The sequence below is a fragment of the Rhagoletis pomonella genome, unplaced genomic scaffold, assembly GCF_013731165.1.
Source record: "Rhagoletis pomonella isolate Grant_MI unplaced genomic scaffold, Rhpom_1.0 Rhpom_scaffold_00005, whole genome shotgun sequence".
Lineage (NCBI taxonomy): Eukaryota > Metazoa > Arthropoda > Insecta > Diptera > Tephritidae > Rhagoletis > Rhagoletis pomonella.
In genome coordinates, this window is record NW_023458559.1 from 56,150,962 (window position 1) to 56,172,059 (window position 21,098).

At 36.0% G+C, this 21,098-nt stretch overlaps 2 protein-coding genes across 3 annotated transcripts in view; one reads left to right on the forward strand and one right to left on the reverse strand.

Moving 5' to 3' along the window:
* The window catches only part of LOC118740165, a 265,156-nt gene that overhangs the window by 87,731 nt on the left and 156,327 nt on the right, over positions 1-21,098 (forward strand). The gene's annotated exons all lie outside the window — the stretch shown is intronic.
* The window catches only part of LOC118739271 (ral guanine nucleotide dissociation stimulator-like 1), a 40,269-nt gene continuing 20,503 nt past the window's right edge, over positions 1,333-21,098 (reverse strand). For both annotated transcript variants that reach the window (XM_036470507.1, XM_036470506.1), the window contains 5 exons: positions 4,188-4,289; positions 3,138-4,010; positions 2,920-3,072; positions 2,679-2,828; positions 1,333-2,527 (listed from right to left, as the gene is read on the reverse strand). In XM_036470507.1, coding sequence (XP_036326400.1) covers positions 1,490-2,527; positions 2,679-2,828; positions 2,920-3,072; positions 3,138-4,010; positions 4,188-4,289 — 2,316 coding nt within the window. In that variant the 3' untranslated portion in view covers positions 1,333-1,489. The remainder of the gene's footprint in view (positions 2,528-2,678; positions 2,829-2,919; positions 3,073-3,137; positions 4,011-4,187; positions 4,290-21,098) is intronic.

Sequence of the window (21,098 nt, forward strand, 5' to 3'; positions counted from 1 at the left end):
TTTATTTTATTTTATTTTATTTTATTTTATTTCATTTTATTTCATTTCATTTCATTTCATTTCATTTCATTTCATTTTATTTCATTTCATTTCATTTCATTTCATTTCATTTCATTTCATTTCATTTCATTTCATTTCATTTCATTTTATTTTATTTTATTTTATTTTATTCTATTTTGTGTTATTTTTTATTTTATCTTATTCTATCTTATTTCATTTCCTTTTTTTTTATAATTTTATTTTGTCTTATTTTATTATATTTCATTTTATTTTATTTGTTGTATTTTATTTTATTTATTTTATTTTTTTTTATTTTTTTATTTTTATTTTTTTTATTTTATTGGATTTATTTTATACTTTATTCGGCCGCTGTGGTGTAGTGGTAAGCAGTGCAAGCTTGCACTCCGCAGCACCTGGGTTCAAGCCCTGGTCAAAGCAACATCGCAAAAAAATATAGAAAAAAGATTTTTTTTTAACAGCGGTCGTCCCTCAGCAGGCAATGGCAAACCTCCGAGTGCATTTCCGCCAAGAAAAACAGCTTCTCAAAATGTTACAATCGCCGTTCGGAGTCGGCGTAAAACTGTAGGTCCCTCCGCTTTGTGTGACAACATCAAGGCGCACGCCACAAATCGGAGGAGAAGCTCGGCCAAATACTTCAGTTTACTTTACTTTTAAAATTTTTGTAATAAAGCTTTCAAAACTGGAAAATAAACTTCTAACATCATTATGTTTATAAAAAATTTATTCGAACCTCTTTTAAAATTATTTTCGTGTAACGCATTACATAAATACTTCTCAGTAAATAGAGAGCCACACTATAAATTCTTTATAAATATTTATTATACAGAAAAATCTTAATTAAAATTGCCCTTTAATTACAATTATTGTATTATCTTGAATTTAAATTAAAATATTGTTTTTTTCTTTTTTAATTTAAACCATTATTAAAGCGGCATAGCTTATGCGTTTAGTCTACAAAATAAATGAGCAATTTAAATTTTTTCAAAAAACTATTACTTACATATATATAAAATATCATTTTGAACGCTCAGACATAAGCTAAATTTTGAATTATACAAAAAGTTACAGACATAATTTACGTAAACTACATGCAAACTTAAAGATACATACATTTATACAAAAATATTATAAAATGAAATAAAATACAATACAAAAATTAAGCTAAAACACAACAATTATTTACACTAAATATTGGTTCATAATTTGAGATTACTTTTTTTTAGATTTGCAAAAGCAAATTATCTTTGTGAGTATGAAATATCTCTATCTGCATATTTTACATATGTATGTATGTGTGTATATTATTAAGTGTTTTCATTACGATATATTTTGTAGTTGTAGTTGCGTAGCAGCCGCGGCGAAAGCTCCGCACCCCATTTCTCCTCCAACTCGCCTAAAGCACCAAAGCGGTCGAAACAAAAACGTGCTTAAAACGGTACCCGCACTCCATTTCTCCCCTCCCACAACACTAGCTGCCATTGCTGCTGGCATCTTTCTTCTTCGGCCGCAGTATAAAATTCAGATTGAAGTTCGTATTCACCGCATAGTAGACATTCGCATTCTTCGGCATTACCAACTCCTTGTCGGGTAGCACCTGTGCCAGCGTATACTGCTCGGGATCCGCCTCGAGGCCGAGCTTCATCATCGCGTTGCGTATGACCTGCGGCGTGCGCTCGTTGTTGCCCAGCATTATGCTCTTATATAGCACGATGCCGTCCAACTCCACGTTCTCCGTCTCATACGTCACGCGTATGATGTAAAAATCGGGCGCATTGTTGGTCTTCGCACCCGGTGATTGCACCAGCTGTGCGTTGATAATCGGCGAGCCAACATTCAGCTGAGAGTTGTTGTGTCCCGCCGCGCTACCACGTACGCCATTTGTCGAATGTGAATGTGACATTTTCGTATTCGACTTCTGTCCACCCGAATTACTCGAGTCCATCGAAAGATTCGACACGCTGCTCGATGCAGACAGCAGTGACGCGTTCGGCGCCTGCGCATCGCGATCGAGTGAATTTTGCCGCGAACTGTAGTGCGAGCTGTAGCTGTTGTTCAGCTCGCAATAGAACTGTGATCCGGCACCACTGCTCGAGTTCGAGGCTATCGAATCAGTCTTGCGGTGACCATTGCCGCCGACACCACCGACGCCCATGGAGTTCGATGAGATCGTCGTGTTCGTAAGCGATGTGTTAATTGAGGCAGTCGACTTGCGCGGCGCTGGTGGGGGCGACTCGAGTTGGCAGGAGAGTGTATGCGCTTCACGCTCGTCCAGTACCAGCATTGAGGCGAACCAACGATCGAAGTTTGGGTCATCGCGCAGGTTGTACGTATTGGCGGCACCCTGTAGCAGCTTAATTTGCGCCAGTACTTCGAACTCTTTGCGCTTCTTGTCGAAATTGATGAGCTGGTGTTCGCCTATCGTATCCGGTATGGCGGCATGTATCATTGTCAGGTCGGTGAGGAAGGTTCCCAGGTAAGGTATAGTGCCGTGCGACGTCTGCGTGCTCTGTGACATGGAACGAAAGTAGAGTTAATTAAGGGGATATGCTAAGTGTGCACTATGCTAATGCTAAGAGGTGTGTTTGCCGTCTAGGTCAGTTGCGTCGTTTGCCTTCGCTACGGTCAATACTGTTTTGGTATTGCGCATGCGCACTCACTTGTTTCTGTATGATTTTCTGCATATGGCGATCGTGCTCACCCACCGTATCGGCGAATTTCGCAGTGCCCTCACGCATGAGTACCTCACGCTGCGCCCAAGCATTGTTGTCCTCCGAAAATATTCTGGCAAGTTCACTGAAAATCTCCATCTGAGTTTGGAAGATAAAAATGTAGGTATTAGCTGCAGTGGCTTCACCTCGAACAAAATTACATTAAATTGATGTATGAAATTGTACAAACCTTTTCTTTGGGTAGCACTGCCCATATTTTTGAAAGTCTGTAAATAGGATTCGACTGCAAGCCCGAAATAATCGCCTTCAGCGAAGAGAAGTTCTTTAGCAACCGCAATTCTTGCGCAATATCAATCCAGGTGGCAATATTTAAAGCACGTTCCTATGAATGAAAAGAAGCAAAATCAGAATACACCCATAAATTATTTTCCAACTCAACCCACTCACCTGTGGTTTAAGTCTTGGCTCAATTAGTATACTAGAAATAACCCTAAAGAGTACAGCATTGAATTGATTTATCGTAGCCACCACTGTTTCTGAGCCGCTTTTATCGCGTCGCGCCCACGTCGCCCCCAGACATTGGTGTGGTATCAGCCGCTTGAACAGCTCCGAGTCCATTCGCGTCAACTGTTCGGCGAAATGTCGCACCGGTACGTGTGGAAAGCGGAATGCCTGCAAGAAGTGAGTCGGGCCACGAAATGCCGGCGCCAAGCAGAGCCCCGCAAATTGTTCTGTGAATTCTGCATTGTAGTGTTGCGGCAACATACCCACGCTCATGCTCATATTCATGCCACTGCCATTTGCATTCGCGGCCATGCTGCTCGGCAGCCAAGGTGGCATGCTACCCTCACCATACACCTGCTGTCGCAGTATACGCTCCAGTCGATGCAATACCTTCACATGCAACTCTGAGCGCGGCAGCCGCTTTGACGCAAACGTTAATATCTGCCGCAGGTTATCCTCATTCCAATCCTCCGGAAAGCCATCCAACCACACATGCAACGCAGAGACTAGAGTTTTCTTATGCTGTTCGTGTATGGACGCCGCCGGATCGTAGCTGACATCCTCGAGTTGTTGATGTTCTTCGATCTCTTGCAGGTGTTTGTCGTTGAGTGTGTCATAGCGTCGTGTGAGCAGACCGAGCACCTCTTTGGGTGTAGAGAAGGTGCGATATGTAGAGAGAAATACATTGATAAATGTCGACTCCAATTCACCATCATCGGTGGCTAACGCCTCGACCAGTCGCGACAATGTGGCCGCCTTCACGAAGCGCACTCTCACCGTTTCCCATTCCAGGTGGCTAATTTCGTCGTCTGAATCCTGTGATGGCGTGCGCAAAACGAGAAGGAGTTAGAGGAGAAAAGTAAAGAAAATTGATTAATGCATATTAATTTGGGCTAGTCAAGGTGATTTCCTTTTAGGCAAACAAAGTTAATTAAAAATTCTGTTCTATGTCGGCTGGTGGTCGGTCCTGCCAGCCTGAGGGTGGGCACTTACATTGTTCGCCGTGGGTGTTGGTCGATGATAGCGCACCTTTTTAAGGTAGACAGTGAAAATTGCATTCTTCTCGTGCTCCTCGCCCCAGAGACGCCACGTGGGCTGCAATGACACATAAATCAAAAAGAAATATGAATTTCTGTGTTTCTTAGAACATTCATTTACTGGTGTGTTTTTGGTATTAAATAAAAAATAGAATGCTGGGGGTAGAAGGTCATGACGAGGTATACAATGGATACATAGGATATGCATAACCTTGTGGTCAGCTGATTAAGTTAGATGACATTTTGAACTGTTTAGGCTATTTTTCTTTTGTTTGCTTAATTTTTATAAGCTATAAAATTGCATTCATGCAGGTGTTGCGCATTTTCTTCCATATAAAGTATGTTCGACAATTGATTTTATGTACATGGAAAAAAATGCCTAGCACCGTCAGCAAAAAAAAATTATTAAAAATCAACGTAAATTTCTAGTGTCTTAAAATTTGCACTTTGACATACTAAAATTTAATGGGCTATAAAAATGCGAACCTAACATTTTTCTAGAAAAATATGAATAAAAAGTTTGCAATTTTCCTGTTCCTATCTTTGCAGTACAACTAGAGGTTTCTTGGATTAATCAACAAATACCAATGGAAACTGATTCTAACAGTGGAAATGAAGATGAGGAAGACACCCTTAAACCCAAGTTGCTTGAAAACTAGAGCCAATTAAAAATTTTCAAGATCAGATTCGGGTTTTCGGGGACAAATCCTATAAGGATCGGCTGTAATATTTTAGTTAAAATAAATTTTGTTCGCCTGTGTTATTTTCTTGTTTGAAGGTATGAGCTTCAATTCTAAACTCGTTAGAAGTTTCCAGCGCATCCGATTCATTTAACACAAGTGATCAAAAACAGACAAAACAAGAGTTAAAGGAAAGCGTTTGTACTCGTATACAAAAACTGTTTCCAGTGCTTGGACTATAATTTTTTGATTTTAGTATTAAAGCGCAGTGTATGGGCTTTCATATCCTCCCACACAGACAACTATATTGCATCAATTTATTGTTTTATATATGCTCGAAAATGTACAAAACTAGAGCCAACCCAATATCCTTACGGTCAGATTCGGATTCTACGGGAAAATCCTATAAGAAGAATTTACTCAAAAGAAAGTTTTTTGGCAGTGTAATGTGCTAGACTTTTATAAAAAAATAATAAACATTAATTAAAAACAAGTAATTTTTAAGCAAAAAAAACGGTGTTCAATTCTCATACAAAAATGTAAGAGTACTGTTAATTTTTTCTGATCCAGTGATCGTATCTAAACCAAATTAGTACGGAACCCCCTCTGAGGCAGTGCACGGACTTCGAAAAAATAAATAGTGGTACATCTTACATGCAAAAATTGGTAGAAGTTGGTAGATTTTTTTTAAAGAAACTATATTAGTTAGTTTTTACTCATTTAGGCGAAGGTGTTGTTACAAAAGCAGCAGCATTTTCGCTTCGGTGATTCTTAATATCAAAGTGATGTCGTTGTTGTAAATCGTAATGTCATAATAAGTAAAATTTGTTAGTGGCATTTATGTTTTTGAACTTCTTTTGTCACCTTATACGAATTCGCCTTGAAATAAATTATATTATTTTATAAAACATTCAACGAAAAACGTACATAAAACTGGGCCCGAAACATGGCATCCGTGATCGAATGAAATACGATTCGAATCGAATTAAATAAAACGACAGCTGTTTTCTCTCAAATATGTTTTGAATTGAAAAAGCGAACTCGTTACCAAAAGCCGTAATCTCAAAAAGAAAATTTCGATTCGAATTTGAAGTCGGTTAAAGGGAAAAAAGCCAAAACTGGTCAAAATTGGACTTTACTTAAAACAGTTGACCACAAGGGCTGGTACATTTGGACTGTCGGAGTAATTGAAGGAGTTAAGTGAGGAGTGAAGAACAATTCGTTTGAATGAAAGCGGTGTTTGATGAGAAATCGATTTTATGTGTAAATGTTTACTGAATGCAGACACTGTGATAGAATTCTAGGCATGGGGATTCGAGATAGTGAATTATGACGATTTTCTCAGTATGATAAATTACAGTATAACTATAAGAAGTGGCTTAATATATGGCATATCATCAATCGATCTGAGGTTCAAAATAGTTTACCTGCAATAACTAAACCACTCCTTTCGAGCTTACATTGTTTTGTATTCGTACGTACTTGTATACAATAAAAAATCTTGAGAAGAAACTGCGAATAAAGCACCCTAAGACCAATTGAAGTCCGCTCGGAAGCTATATCTGTATCTACGAGACTTGTTTGTCAGACCTATGGTTACGGGAGTATGCGCGAAAGCAAGAGTTAGGTACAGAAAGCTACAAAAAACTTCCAAAAATGAATGCGCCTCTTACTTTTACCAGCGGTGAATCTCAGAGCGGCATGGGCACGGTTCTCAATCCATTAATAACCATTTATTCCTGACTGAAGGAATTCGAGGATGATGTATTTGGGAAAAAATTTCCGTCATCCCTTCTCAACTTTGGTTTAGATACAAACCGGTTTCGGCGTTATGCCATCTTCAGTGTCATTTTTCGTTCTCGAAAATAGACCCACCCAGTCGGAAACAACAACAACCAAACAGAATTCTGCGATATTATCGAAGTCTGGGGAATTCGAGAACTAAGAGGTAGCTAACTGTAGAGACCACAGTAGTGGCACAGCACTTAGCGTCTTAAATACCCAAATAGACGACATTGAAACCCGCTTCTTCCATTTGGATGGAAACTATGGACTGGGAACTCTTTGGATAGTTAACACTCGTCAGTTAAAAATATCTAATAGAGGGTTGAGAAATTTTTACCCTTTCCCCCAAAGCTTTCCCCAACTGCCAATGCGGGTCTACATATTTGCGCTCCTAAGCTAACGATTGTTCTACTTTTAATGGCGTCCAGCATACAGAAGAAAATAAATACGCTTATATTTGCCGTAAGAAACTATGTAAACTATTTAATGGAGACCCCATTTACTACTTGAACGAAGGGGAGAATAAACTATCCTTATTATATCGCATAATAAACCAACAAATCTGCGAGTCGTTTTCGTCAGCCAGTTTTCCACCTCCGTACATACACATTACTGCAATCGCCACAAGAGTGCAACATGCATGTGTACATATGCCGTCCTCAAATCACTCAAAGTGCTTGTTATGTTGTAAGGCAGGCGTTAATCTGTGTGACCATTTCACTGGTAGCGTCAGATGCCCAGCATACAAAAAAGCAGCCAAAAACTTAACTTAACTTAAACCACTGCAAGGCGGCTCAGGTTTCGTTCGGGAAGCAATAGGTGGTCTGATTATTTAGAGTTGCTACCTACCCCCAAGTATCGACATAAACAAATTTACTAATATAGTCGAAGACCTCGTCTGCGATGCCCGGGGCAAAGCAAATATTATCATCACCGGTGATTTCAACGCCTGGCCACTCGAATGGGGATGCAAGAAGACAACAAGCAGAGGTAAAGCTCTTATGGAAGCTTTCGCCGCCCTTGATGTCAAACTGATTAACATAAATGATAAATGTATATTTAACAGAGGTGGCGGGAAGTCGGTTATAGTTCTGACCTTTATCCACTCCAGTCTGATCAATAAAGCGAATTGTAAAGTTATTGAGGACTATACTTTCTGTGATCACTATGCAATACTTTTTGAAATAAATGAAACTGGCCCACAGCGTATTGCGACAACCCTAACAGCACGTTCTTGGCAAAGTAAAACCTTCGAGCCCGATCTCTTCGTAGACACTTTTGACACGACCCCAATACCTCTTAGCAGCTAGTTTATCATGCGAAGTAATGTAGTGGCTGAAAAGAGCGTGCGACGCGTCCATGACAAGAACCTTAAACCAAAGATGACTTACTCTCGCCTATTGGTGGAATGGAAAATTTGCGAACATGCGCAAGGAATGCCAGCGCTCATTACGGCTGTATCAAAGAGCGATAGATTCAGCCAGTTTTCACTCTCTCCAAGAATCGTTTTGGCAGAAAAGGAATCTGCTAAAAGTATAAATTAAGAGCAGCAACCCTTATTGTTTTCTAAAGCTATGCGACGATGTTGAAATTAATTTTTGGGGGACTCGCGTACAACGTCGTGTGGGGAAACTCCGTACCCCTGGCCAAATGCCAACTTCTCCCAGTATTCTGGAAAACATAGTTTTTACAGTTTTTCCTACATAACCCGAACTCCATTAGATTTATCTAGTACAGCAACCCAGGCCAATTATCCCCTCCGTTTCCAACGAGGAGGTACGAGAAGTTTGGAACCAGCTAACACTCCAGGGTCTGATTTTATTCCTAATGTGACATTTGAAAAACCGATTAGTCACTTCACTGACATCTCCGCTGCATTGTACAATGCAGGCATACAAGGACACTTTCTTACTATATGGAAAAGGCAGAAACTACTGCTACTACCAAAGCCCAATAAACCATTGACCGACCCTCCACTATTCATGCTGTTCTTTTTACTATCAGGAAGATTCGTAAATGTGTGTCATTTAATGTTAAAGGAGTCCTGGTAAACACAAAACCCGCCACCAAGGACCTGGGTGTCATACTAGATGCAAGGCCATGTTTCAAATGTTGAATACGTTTGTGAAAAAGCTGCAAAAATATGCTGCAGAACAGAAGATTACCTTTACCCGGTGTACTGAAATTGGTATCCCTATATGGTGCGCAAGTTTGCGCTCGAAACTAAGTCCTACAGACGTGGTCTGGCATCCACATATGCATATAATTTGCGCTGTAAAGGTTTCTATACATTTCGTACAGTATCCAAAGAGGCATCCTTTGTTGGCGCTCTACACCCAATAGACCTCTTGGCTAAGGAGACCAATTTTGAGGCATCATTTGAACTACCACTAACTCTGAAAAAGAAAATTGCAAGAAACTATACGCTGTTAAATTGGCAAATGCGATGGACGCAAGTAGCAATGGACTTTGGACCCACCAATTAATACCAAAACTCGAACCATGGATGGTGAGGTAAATTTTCATATAACCCAGTTGCTTACAGGTCACGGAAGCTTCAATCTGGAAGACACTGACACATGTGATACGTGCGCTGGAAGCGTTACCGAAGACGTCGAACATGCATTCTTCTGCTGCAACAAGTTCGCCAGAGAACGGATTTTTCTGAGAGATGTCTTTATAGTAGACCCAACACCTGAAAATTTGTTGCAAATATGCTTCAATCCCAAAAAAATCGGAATGCAGTTTCCAATATAGCAGCAAGAATCATGAATACACTCAGAAGAGTTGAACAAGACAGAAGAAGAATCTTTGTAAGTTAAACCAGTATCCTGACCCATATTGTTGATAGGGGGTAGAATGAAATGACTTTCAAACTGAAAACTCTAGAACAGTAACATACGTGTGAGCTTCGTGCTCAAACCGGCGAGTCATGAGCTTGACTTTCTTGATCTAAGGGAGAGACTTCCATTTCTTTAACTGAATATTAAATGAAAGTGGCCTTTAAACTGATTTTCTAAATAGGCAAAAAACGGTAATGTTTACAATTATTGGTAGGAAAATAATCTCCTATGAAAGGTTTTTAGAAAGGTTTTTAAAGTCCTGAAAATAATCCAAATGGAATTTTCTTCATAATTACTAGCATTTCTTCGCGAACCAGTCTAATATAGATACAGTTATTACGCTGTAAAAGTAAATTTACTTTCCAGCAAAATGGAGTAAAAAACATATATATTAAATACTCACATTTATACGCATGAATTAATTGCAAGCATCCGCTGAGTGAATTAAATGAATTAAAACATTCAAGGAAATCTCCAACACACAAGTATTGCAAAAACAATACACTGCAATGTGAAAAACCTTATGTAAATCGTGCATTTGTAGAAATTTAAATGCGCTGAAAATTTAATTGAAAAGCAAGCACAACAATGGCAATGGACCGCATTGACTGACCGTCTAAGCAATTGCATAGCTTGCCAACATGACCGGACAGATAGCCGTGTGTTCGGCTGGCTGGAAATACATCCATATTAGCTGTTATATGGGAGCGCATGTAGTTTCGTAAATTAAGAAAATTAAGCAAAAAAAAAACACAAATTTTCCACATAATTGCGCGAATTACGTATTTATGCATAAACGCCACACGCCACAAACCATTGAAACGTGTCAACGCACACACATATATTGGGCGCCCTGCCTGCGTGACCACTATATGTACCCTGCAGAAAAAAATTATCAATTGATAAAAAATAACCAACTTTTAGTTAGCTTTTTAGCGGGTTTTTGATAAATAACACTGAATACAAAATTTTAGTTTTGTTTTTGTTCTCCAGACGAAACTATACAATTCCTATGTAAAATTGTCCGGTGATTCCGAAAATCGAGTTAATTTTTTTTTCTATGGATACGTTTTTGAGATATTTGCAATTTACCGTTATTCAGCTTAAAAAAAAGAGTGTTTTTACTTAACCACGTATCTCTTACCAACCAATTGTTAATTAATTTCTCAGAAATTATCAGGCCTAAATATCGAAAGTGACTTATAAACGGTTTATGGAGAATTTCATTGCTTTTCATTTGCCGTATTTCGTATTAGGATTGTTTAATTGATTCGTAAGTTATACGTGATTGAGTGGAACCACACTTTTTTTAAGCTGAATAACGGTAAATTGCAAATATCTCAAAAACTTATCCATAGAATAAAAATTAATCGATTGTCGGAATCACCGAGCGATTCTACATAGGAATTGGATGGTGGCATCCATAAAACATTTTTGCTATAAACCAGTGTAATTAACTTTTAATAAGCTATGACAAAGCTAACTTTAAGTGAGTTGTAAAGTCATGCGTGAGTCATACAGACGTTACCGGGGTTTTTCTTTTTCTAAACCAGCTTCTATTTAAATATTCTCACACAAAAATTACCTTCCCGAATTCGTAACAAATAAAATGAAGATCGAAATTTGATATTATCATTTTATTTGACCACCTACAAAAGAACATGTAAAAAATAAGCAAATATGTAATGTGAAATAAAGTAAATAAATAAAAATTAAAATTATAAAAAATTCTTTTTATTTGTTTTTTATGTAATGCATACGAAACATGTTCTTACTTTTTTGCGGTCATCGCCCTTCAAAAATAGTTAGTTACGGCCGAAGGAAATAAGTAATAAAAAGGTACAACTAGTTGACTGCTGGGTAGTTATAACTTAGCTATAAACTAGCCCCGTTTCCTGCAGGGTACTTATGTAGGCGTAGATATGTACACATATACTTGTACATACAAAAGTAAATGTATTTGCCAGCCGGTGTAGCCGTACGCCTGGTACGCGGTTCGCGCTTTAATTGAAACTAAATTGAAAGCTTTCACTGCAATACAGCGTGGCGCGATAGTCATGAATTCAATTATGCATTAGTTTTAGTATGCTAATATAGCTCATAATAGGTACATACTTATACTTGTACATACGCAACTACTTGCATAAAGAGGCCAACTAAAATAGTATCAAAGGCAAGTTCATTCAATTATTCTTACACAATAAATAGAATTGCTGTATGCACCGCGAGCTACAGCAGCATAACGCACGCAGCTGACGCAGCCAGAGCAAGTAAATAAAAGTTGCGCTCCCTAACTCGGAAGAAATTGCAAGAATTTACAGGAATTTAGCAGAGAGCGTTCCCGTACTTGGTTCTCTGGCTTCTTATGATTTTTGACAGTTTTAAAGGTTTTAACACAGAAGAGTTGGGAAACGCAACTAAAAAGTGAGCTATATGCTTAAATGGCCATTTCAAATGTACCGTATAACTTTGCAAAAGATACTGCATCGAAAGGCACTGATGCTTACGACTGCTTCAAGCAAATGCTGAGCAGGGAGACCAATAAAACAATGTTTGTGTATAAAGAGTTCCCCCCGTCCCCCCTCTCGCCCAGTTGCCGACCACTAATGACCGCTCTTTATTGTTTTTTCTACATATTTTCTTGTATGCTATTGTGATTGTTGTTTTTATTGTTGTGTGTGAATAGGCTCATGCACCATATGCTGCTTGTTATGATATGTATGTACATACATATTTATGTTTGTATGTACCCTGTAGGGAAACCTCGAACTGGTGAACCAAAGTTGTAGTTCCGTACTAGATCTTTATCGGCAAAAACGAACCAGTCCGATAGTAACTAGATCGCCACCAGTTCGAAAGCAGCGATATGTGGTACTTTTAAAAAAACAATTTTAGAAATCTATATCTAAAATGACGAATTTAGAACTGGTTCAAAACTATAGAAAAAGGGATGCAGAACGTACTAGATCTCATCTGGCGAATTTTGAACTAGTTCGAAACTACTGAAAAAGGGATGCAGCGGGGGGCTTGTTTACTTTAAATAGATTTTTGCTTGGCGGATTTTTCGTTCAAATACGCTTTCAGTCTGCACGTCGCAGATGCTTTTTTAATAGTTTGGTAATACAAAATTAATATTTGTGTTAACATCTTAACATTATGGGACCTTCTGGAATATAACCAACAACAGTGAGCACCTCTGCAAATTCAGCACAATTTAATTTACATTCATTCACACAAGTTTGATTTCAGATTGAAAATACATATCTCTGCAAATAATTAAAAATTGCTACCATGGTAACCCAAAAAGAAAACATCTTGTTACTTTTTTCGTTTACAACTGGTTCGAAACTATAGAAAATGGGGTGCAAAGTGAACTAGATCCCATATGTCGAATTTAGGACTGGTTCTGAACTATAGAAAAGGTAATACAGCGGAGGAAAATTTCCAATTCCTATGACATCGCTGTGTTAAATTCGCCAGTTGTTTGCATGCAAAAGAGATTTATCGCGAACTAGTAGTGGTTCTAAATGTACTAGAAGCGCACCAGTTCAAAACTAGAGATTTTCCCCACAGGGTAGATATATGTATGTATGTATATGTATGTAGAAGATGCTCGCGTAACAATTGAAATCTTTTTTTCTCGTGCGGCGAAAAGCGATCACTAAAATACACCCGCTGCTGGCAGTTTGTTTACAAAATTTGCCGGTTTCCATTTATTTTCGCAATTATATGGAATTCCTTGCATTTACCCAACTGTCGGTGAATTTGTGAGGGTGGGACGCATGAAGAAACGTAAATTAAAATTGTATTACGGCGCACAGTTGTACAGCCCCATACATAGTTTGGAAACAAATTAGAAAAAATCGGCGTAGAACCTCAATTTTCCGCATGTAACATATATGGATATAAATCAAGAAAAATACGAAAATTTGGCTTCATCGAATGATTTTAAAGCATACCTCCCATATAAACCTAACCTCAAAAACGTCTTAAAAATTCCATAGAAATTGCACCGATTAATATATGTATGAAACCGAAATTTTGTCCATTTGTTTGTAATACCGTTGTATATGAACTCCAAATGGACGTAATCTATTTATTTTAAAGCATACCTCACATATAAACCTAAACTCAAAAGCGCCCTAAAGAGCACATCATTGAATATATGACTCCGAAATTTTTTACATATATTTTTAATAACGTTATGTGTAAACCCTCAAAAATTGGGCGTAATCAGTTTATTTTAAAGTATACAACCCACACAAATCTAACCTCAAAAACGCCTTAAAAAGGCGTAAAAAGTGGGCCGATGAGCATCTCATTCCGAAATTTTGCCCATATGTTAATAATAACACATGCCAACAAATTTTAAACAATCTTATATTGTCCAAGATATTTCCGGGGGTTCTTATCGGATTTTTTCCGAATCTAACCTTAAAGAAATTGGATTGGTTCTAGTTTTCAATCAACTTAGGGTTAAAGGTGCCGAAAAACGCGTTTTTGGTCATTTTTTAATCTCTGTAAAACAATAAATTAATGCAATATATATGTCTGTGTGGTAGGATATGAAAGCTTAAATACTGCCTTTTAATACTGAAAATCAAAATATTATGGTCCGAACACTGTAAGCAATTGGGAAAAGTTTTTTATACAAGCTGCTACGATTTTTTTTTTTAATCTGGTTTTGCCCATTTTTATCAATTGCTTTAAATGCATATGAGGCTCTGAACATTTCTAAATAATAATAATAATATTTTTTGACGTTAGATGTAATAATAAGTTACATGAAAAATGGTGAAAAATTCCGTTTTGGGCACCTTTAAACCCGAATCGCTTGAAAACTAGAGCCAATTAAAAACTTTCATGATCATATTCGCAAAAGTCCTATAAGAATCGGCTATAACATTTTAGTCAACATAAAATTTGTGAACATTCATCAAAAACAAAACAAGATTTTTTTTGTGAACATTCATCAAAAACAAAACAAGATTTTTTCTTAAAAAAAAAATCGTGCGCGCTTGATTAAAAAACTCTTCCCAATTGCTTACAGTGTTCGGACTATAATTTTTTGATTTCCAGTATTAAAGGGTTTAAGCTTTCATATCCTCCCACACAGACAGATATAAATATTGCATCAATTTATTGTTGTACAGAGTTTCAAAAATTACCAAAAACGCGTTTTTCGGTACCTTTTAACCTAATTTGTTCGAAAACTAGAGCCAATCCAATATCTTGAAGGTCAGATTCGGATTCTACGGAAAAAGTCCTATAAGAATCTGCTTAGGCAACAGAATTTTGTTGGGCAGTGTAATAAATGGGAGAAATCGGTTTAATTTAACACATACTTCTCATGCAAAGTTAACCCCAAAAAATACCATAAATGCCATATTACTATATGAGATTAACTTAAAAGTCGCCAATATGCGCAAATTTTTTTTTCCAGAAATCAAAAAAAAATGTTCCGGTTTTTCATTTTTTTGTAGTACGAGGCGAAGGAATATTTTTTTTTTTATTAGTGTGTGAATTCTAAAGTTTTCTATTTTTATAATGAGCCTAATTTTATTTAACTAGCTCATTTTAAACTAAAATTTTAGGAATAAATATTTTTACCCAAACTACAAAAATGTACCACAAATTAGAAAAAATTAGAAAAAAGTTTCTTAAAAAAGTTAGTAATAGAAAAAAATTTAAGAAATTAGTTTTTAGAAAAATCCCATTTTTAGAAAAAAAGAAAAAATATACATTTGAGATAAAAATAAAAAAAAAACGAATTTTTATGAAAAAGGAGTAATTAAAAAAAAACATAAAAAAAAATATTTTTACCAAAGCAGAAAAAAGTTTACAAGCAGGAAAGAAATGTTGTGGGTAAAACAAAATTTTGGGGAAAGTGAATTGTAAAAAATAATTTTTTCCTTATATTTTGTTTAGGCAAGATCAGGGTTTTTAACGACTTCTCATGTAGTCGTGTATATTTTTAATTGTAAGCTTACGGTCCCGAAAGGATTAAGTTAACAAAAATCCCAATTTGGTTGAATAAAATTCTTCTGAATTTTGTTGCTTTTATTCTGTATAAAACTGCCAATTTCGTAGAAAGTTATAATGAATTTTTCTTATGCAAATATCACTTTGTTAGGTTAAGGCATTTAAATATAAAAAATTTAGTATTCGAAAAATTTTATTTTTTTCCGACCAAATATCAGTGTGGGGCGTGTGTTTTTTGGCTTCGTTGGCTGCTTTTTAACTTTTCCCAAACCTTTATAAAGTGTTTTGTGTAATATGTATTGTATTTTATGACTTTTTGGCACTTAAAAAATTTCTTTACATACCTACTTATACATACATACATATGTATGTAAATATTAAAAAGTTGTATCTAAGTGTGCCAGCACTTGAGATCTTTCACTAATTGAGCGTTTACTTACACTTAGTTTGTGTTAAGTAATATGCATATAAATAATTGAGTGTCGACAAGTGTAATGAAAAGTTTCGAAAAAACGGCCTTGCCTAGCTTTTTTTATGTTTTGAAATGGAAATTCCTTCTTAGTGTTATTTTTTTTCTACTTAAACAATTTTGACATGGCTTACCTAAAACAATTATTTCGAATGAATTTTAAGTGTTCAAAAGATTTGGTTCAATTAGCATGGTTTGTTTGTAATTTATTCATTTACAGAGGCAAACAAGTTTATGAAGGTATATACATATTTACTACATACATATGTTTATGGTTTTTTTTTTTTGAATGGAATGCATCAACAGCTGGGCATAATTTATAAGATAAGATTTATAGGCCGAAGGAAAATAAGAGCAAAGTGGAATGAGGCCAAGATTACAAACGTGAATATAGTACACATAGGTCCAGCTGGCCACTCGTAGCTAACGAATTGTTAAAAAAATTCGAAGGGATAGGCGGCAAATCCAGTCGATTACGCAGAAGACATAGCGGTTGAGGTAACTAAAAAAATGCCTGGGTTCCATCATCAGCGTGATTAGCAACTCTATAAAGGTAAAGACAAATTCATGGAAGCCTAAAGTTAAATGCAAATGGTTTAAGGTACCTGCATGGAATCCCCCGAAACTGGCGGGACTAATATTGTAGAAGAGTGCCAGGCAGGCAGCTAAGTGCACTATGTGTGCGTGTTTATTTTGCCTGGCACAGTTTTAGAGCAAATTGCTGCGGAAGCGCAATGTCAAAAAACCGCTTATTTAGAAAACACATTTAAATTTTTTTACGTTCAAAAAACAATTAGGCATTACACTTTTTAGATTTATATACATAACAACCCAGTCACCCGCTCAGTAACAGTGACTTAAGCTCTCATCTAGCGAATAATAAATTTGCACGCATATCTAATTACAGCTCAAAGCCGCACACTCATAAAAACCAAACACATGAAAGCACATTTTCAGGCTGGTTTTCCCATTCATTCATCATGTGAGTCTTATTACTTACTTAGGTACATATCTACAAATATGCATAGTACTGCATGCATGCATAATATGTATGTATGTATGTATGGTTTATGTACATTAGGGTGGTCCTTAAAAAATCAAATGAACGAATTTTTCAGTCTAACCTCTTCAATCGGTAACACCACTGTCATAGATATCACATATATTGGAGACGGTTAAGGCGTGTCGCACAGGGGGAAAACTTCAGATTCCTCTATGGAGACTCAAAAAATTTAAATTATTATTTTTTTCGTCTAATACCCAAAATCGATACTACCATAGTCGAAGATATCACATATAAATGTTGGTCCCGATTAGAGTCGATTAAGGCGTGTCGCAAAAGGGTCAAAGGCCAGACGCCTCTAAGGACTCAAAAAATTATAAATATATTTTTCATTTAATGCCCAAAATCGATACTATTACTATAGTCGAGGATATCACATACAAATTTTAGTTCCGATTAAAGTCGGTTAAAACGTCGTCAAAGGGTAATCTAAACTTTGTGACATCTTCGACTATAGTAGCATTGATGTAGGGGTTGAGGCTTTGAGGCTTAGGAAATCTGATGTAAAAATTTGCTCACTTCATTTAAGGACCACCCTAATGTACATATATTCATTAAATTTTCTAAGACGCTATTTTATTTCTACTTGCGATAAACAACTTTAAAAATAAAATATAAACAATCCCTCTGACACACCCTCCTATCTTCTAGCCCACACCACATATCCGAATATTAGCTTTGACAATTCGACATTTCCCTCGTGCGCTACAAATCAGATTGAAATGAAAAACTGTGCCAATAAGAAGCATTGAAAACGTACACTAAAACCATTTTCAATGTTATCCTAAAAATAAAATAAAAAATTTATTTAAAAAAACATATATAACGTCGCACTCGGCAAAGAAGAATATAAATTCTTTACGTTATTTATTTTTTATGTTCTAGGGATGGTAATCCCGGAAATATCGCGCATTTTGCTCACATTCTCAATTGAGGGAATGTTTTGTGTTTGGTGTGAGCCTCATTCTCTTGGTGCCGAGTACCAAAAGAACACCCAACACAGTTATAATTACCTTTTAAATACACAAGTAAAACGGTTGATGTCTGCCAATGCAGCATGTGAGTAGTTATACCAAATGTTTGCCTAATATCTACACCCAGAAAAAAGTGAGCTAAACATATTTCTCTCAACACATGTTTTGGTAACTATAACGAAATGTAGCCAAATGTAGCGTTGATAAGAACATATTTAGTTGAGGTAACTGAATTTTTTTCTCAGTGTATATATATAATACGCGAATGGATTTTTCGGTTCAGGTCATCAGACCTGCACCGTTCTTTCGATTTTCAAAAATGAGATGTCAAATTAAAGGGCTTGTGGCCTGTAGATGTGAATTACGGTTTAGTTTTCGAAAAGAGTTACCACCGTTTAAAAAATTTAGTTCAAGTTATATAATAAATCAACTATTCCTATATGGGCATCAATTGAAATGGTTTGAAAAAGCTTTATTTCTAAACTGAATATATGAGGTCTGCCACCTGTTCAAAAATAAAATTTAACTTGAATTAAGGTAATTGTAATAAGTATCTCCCAACGGGTGTCGGACGGAACAGGTTTAAGGAGGTAGTAGTTGAACATATTTTTCAGAGGGTTGCCACCTGTTTAAGAGCAGAATTTAGTTATCTTATATGCAAGTTATTTGAAAGATAAAAATATGTGTGTTAAGCAATCGATTGAAATTTTTAGATTGATAATATAGAAAATTTTGAGGAGTGTGAAGGAGGTTGCCACATTTTGAAAAAGGTAGATCCAAATTATTTAATAAGTTAAATTAATTATTAAAAGTTGGGTATCAAGCGAAATGAGTTTGAAAATTATATGTTTCTAATATGTTTAAGGAGAGTTGCCACGTGTTTGAAAATCAAATTCAAATTAACTCATCAGTTAAATGCAATATGTATCCCAATGCCAGACAAAAGGGATTTAAAAAGATTTGAGTTATAAAAAATTTTTAAAGAGGGTTACCACCTGTTTTTAAAGTCGAATTTGTTTAACTTATACACAAGTTAGTAAATTAAATGTTACAATATGAGTGCCAAACGTAAGAACAGCATTATTTGTGAAGAACAACAGAGCTGCACGGTTACTTCGAATTTCAAAAATTAAACGTCAAATTAAAGCACTGCGCCTGTAGATGTGTAATAAGACTTTATTTTTTGTAGGTAGAATTTTTTTAGCAGTGCCGGATGATTTGAAATTTGATTAAATGAAATACCGACACCACGCGACAGCTCCTTTCACTCAGAAACGGCTGGAAATGAAACATTTGGAATATTTTTTTTTTAACTTTCTGAATAAGGCCACCTGTTAGTAAATTTAAATTCAATATGAATCAAATATACAATTGTCAAAATAAAAATGTCCCAAATAACTTCACTCATTCACAATGACGTAGTTTCCTTGCTTTGCCACACTACTTAAGAGGTTGCATATTTGTTAACTAACCTGGCTCAACTCGGATAAATAGCATAGTTTGTGTGTCTGCTTGTATGTATTTGATTATCCTGCCTAGTGCTTTTTTGTCAGTCGGTAGCAATAGAATGAGGCTATTGTTGTATGTATGTAAATGCATATGTATGTATGTTAAAAAGCGGTTCTTTTTCCCAATGAATGAGCGACATGTTGAACAAAGAGCACTGAGTTATGTCTATAAACCGGTTTTAAGTCGCAAAATACGCTTTGTCTGACTTGCTTCCGTACGGCTTTTCATAATATTTAAGAAATACAAAATTCTTGCTCTACGCACAAAATTATAAATAAAAATGAGAATAATTTTAAGCAAAAGTAAACAAACTGCAACTGCCATAAATTGTCAGTGGAATGCAGCAGCGCATATACACATACATGTGAACGTCAATGCTACTATGGCTTAAAATTTATAGAAAATAAAATAAATTTATCGAATTTATAATAAGTGGCATACTAAATTCTATTTGTGATGTTTACGTTTGTTTCAATTTGAATATTTACTGTGGCTTACTTTTCGAAATAGTGTATGAAAATCTAACAAGCTGGCAGATATGCTGACAGGCGGGGATTCTAAATCGAAACAAAGACAGTTGGATATTTCCGATTTACTTTATTGACAAGTAATTTTTAAGCAAAAAACCAAACTGACTTCAATCCTCATATAAAAATTTAAAAGTACCGTTAATTTCCTAATGATTCAATGATCGGATCTGAACCAAATTAAAATGGTAGGTAACCCTTTCCTTTAAAAAATTATATAAATTATAGAAATCGATTGACGTGGTGCAAAGCTATGCGGAAACATAAATAAAAAATTAAATAAAATATTCCGACGAATTTATAAACTTCTCCTTTTTTTGAAGCCGGTTAAAAATACTTTCAAATATGTAATTCCCTTAGCACGCGTAACACTTGAAATGCCATACTTGATCTTTTCGTAGGTCTGTGTATCAAAGGGGATTTTGTGGCTCGCAGGCATGATTGAGGTTTCAATTCACATCGCTTATTCCCGATTCTTAAGCAAATATTTACATTTTACATACCTAAAGACAGGTTTACGATATGAAACATTTGAATTCTTTAAGTTTCTTTCAAATTTCAAATAAATTTGTAAATTAGACCGTACATCTTCGAAGCTAAAGTATTTTGGCAAGGCGATTTAAAAAAAAAATAAAAAATTTTTTTTCGGCTGAGTGTGGATCTTGAAGTATGATATGATATCGATGGTTCTTATCGAAGAAAAAATTTTTTTTTTATCAAAGTTCATTGACCTCATGCACCCCGTACTTGTACTTACCCACGACCCCTTGGTCCGTCCAAACAAAATTTTTTTCCAAATTGCCTTGCAAAAATATTTTTACTCAGGGTTGTACGGCGAATTGTTTTTGTTTGCTTGTAAGGTGGTACGGTCTAATGTACATACATATACGACCGTGTTATCGGCATCACTATCGATGTATTTTCACACTATGAGTAGCGTTGTCGATAATTATGGATAATGTTAAGAATTTCGGTACTGCTTTGGTTATTGCTAATGATGCGGCTATTATTTTTATCGGTATAACTATAGTTATG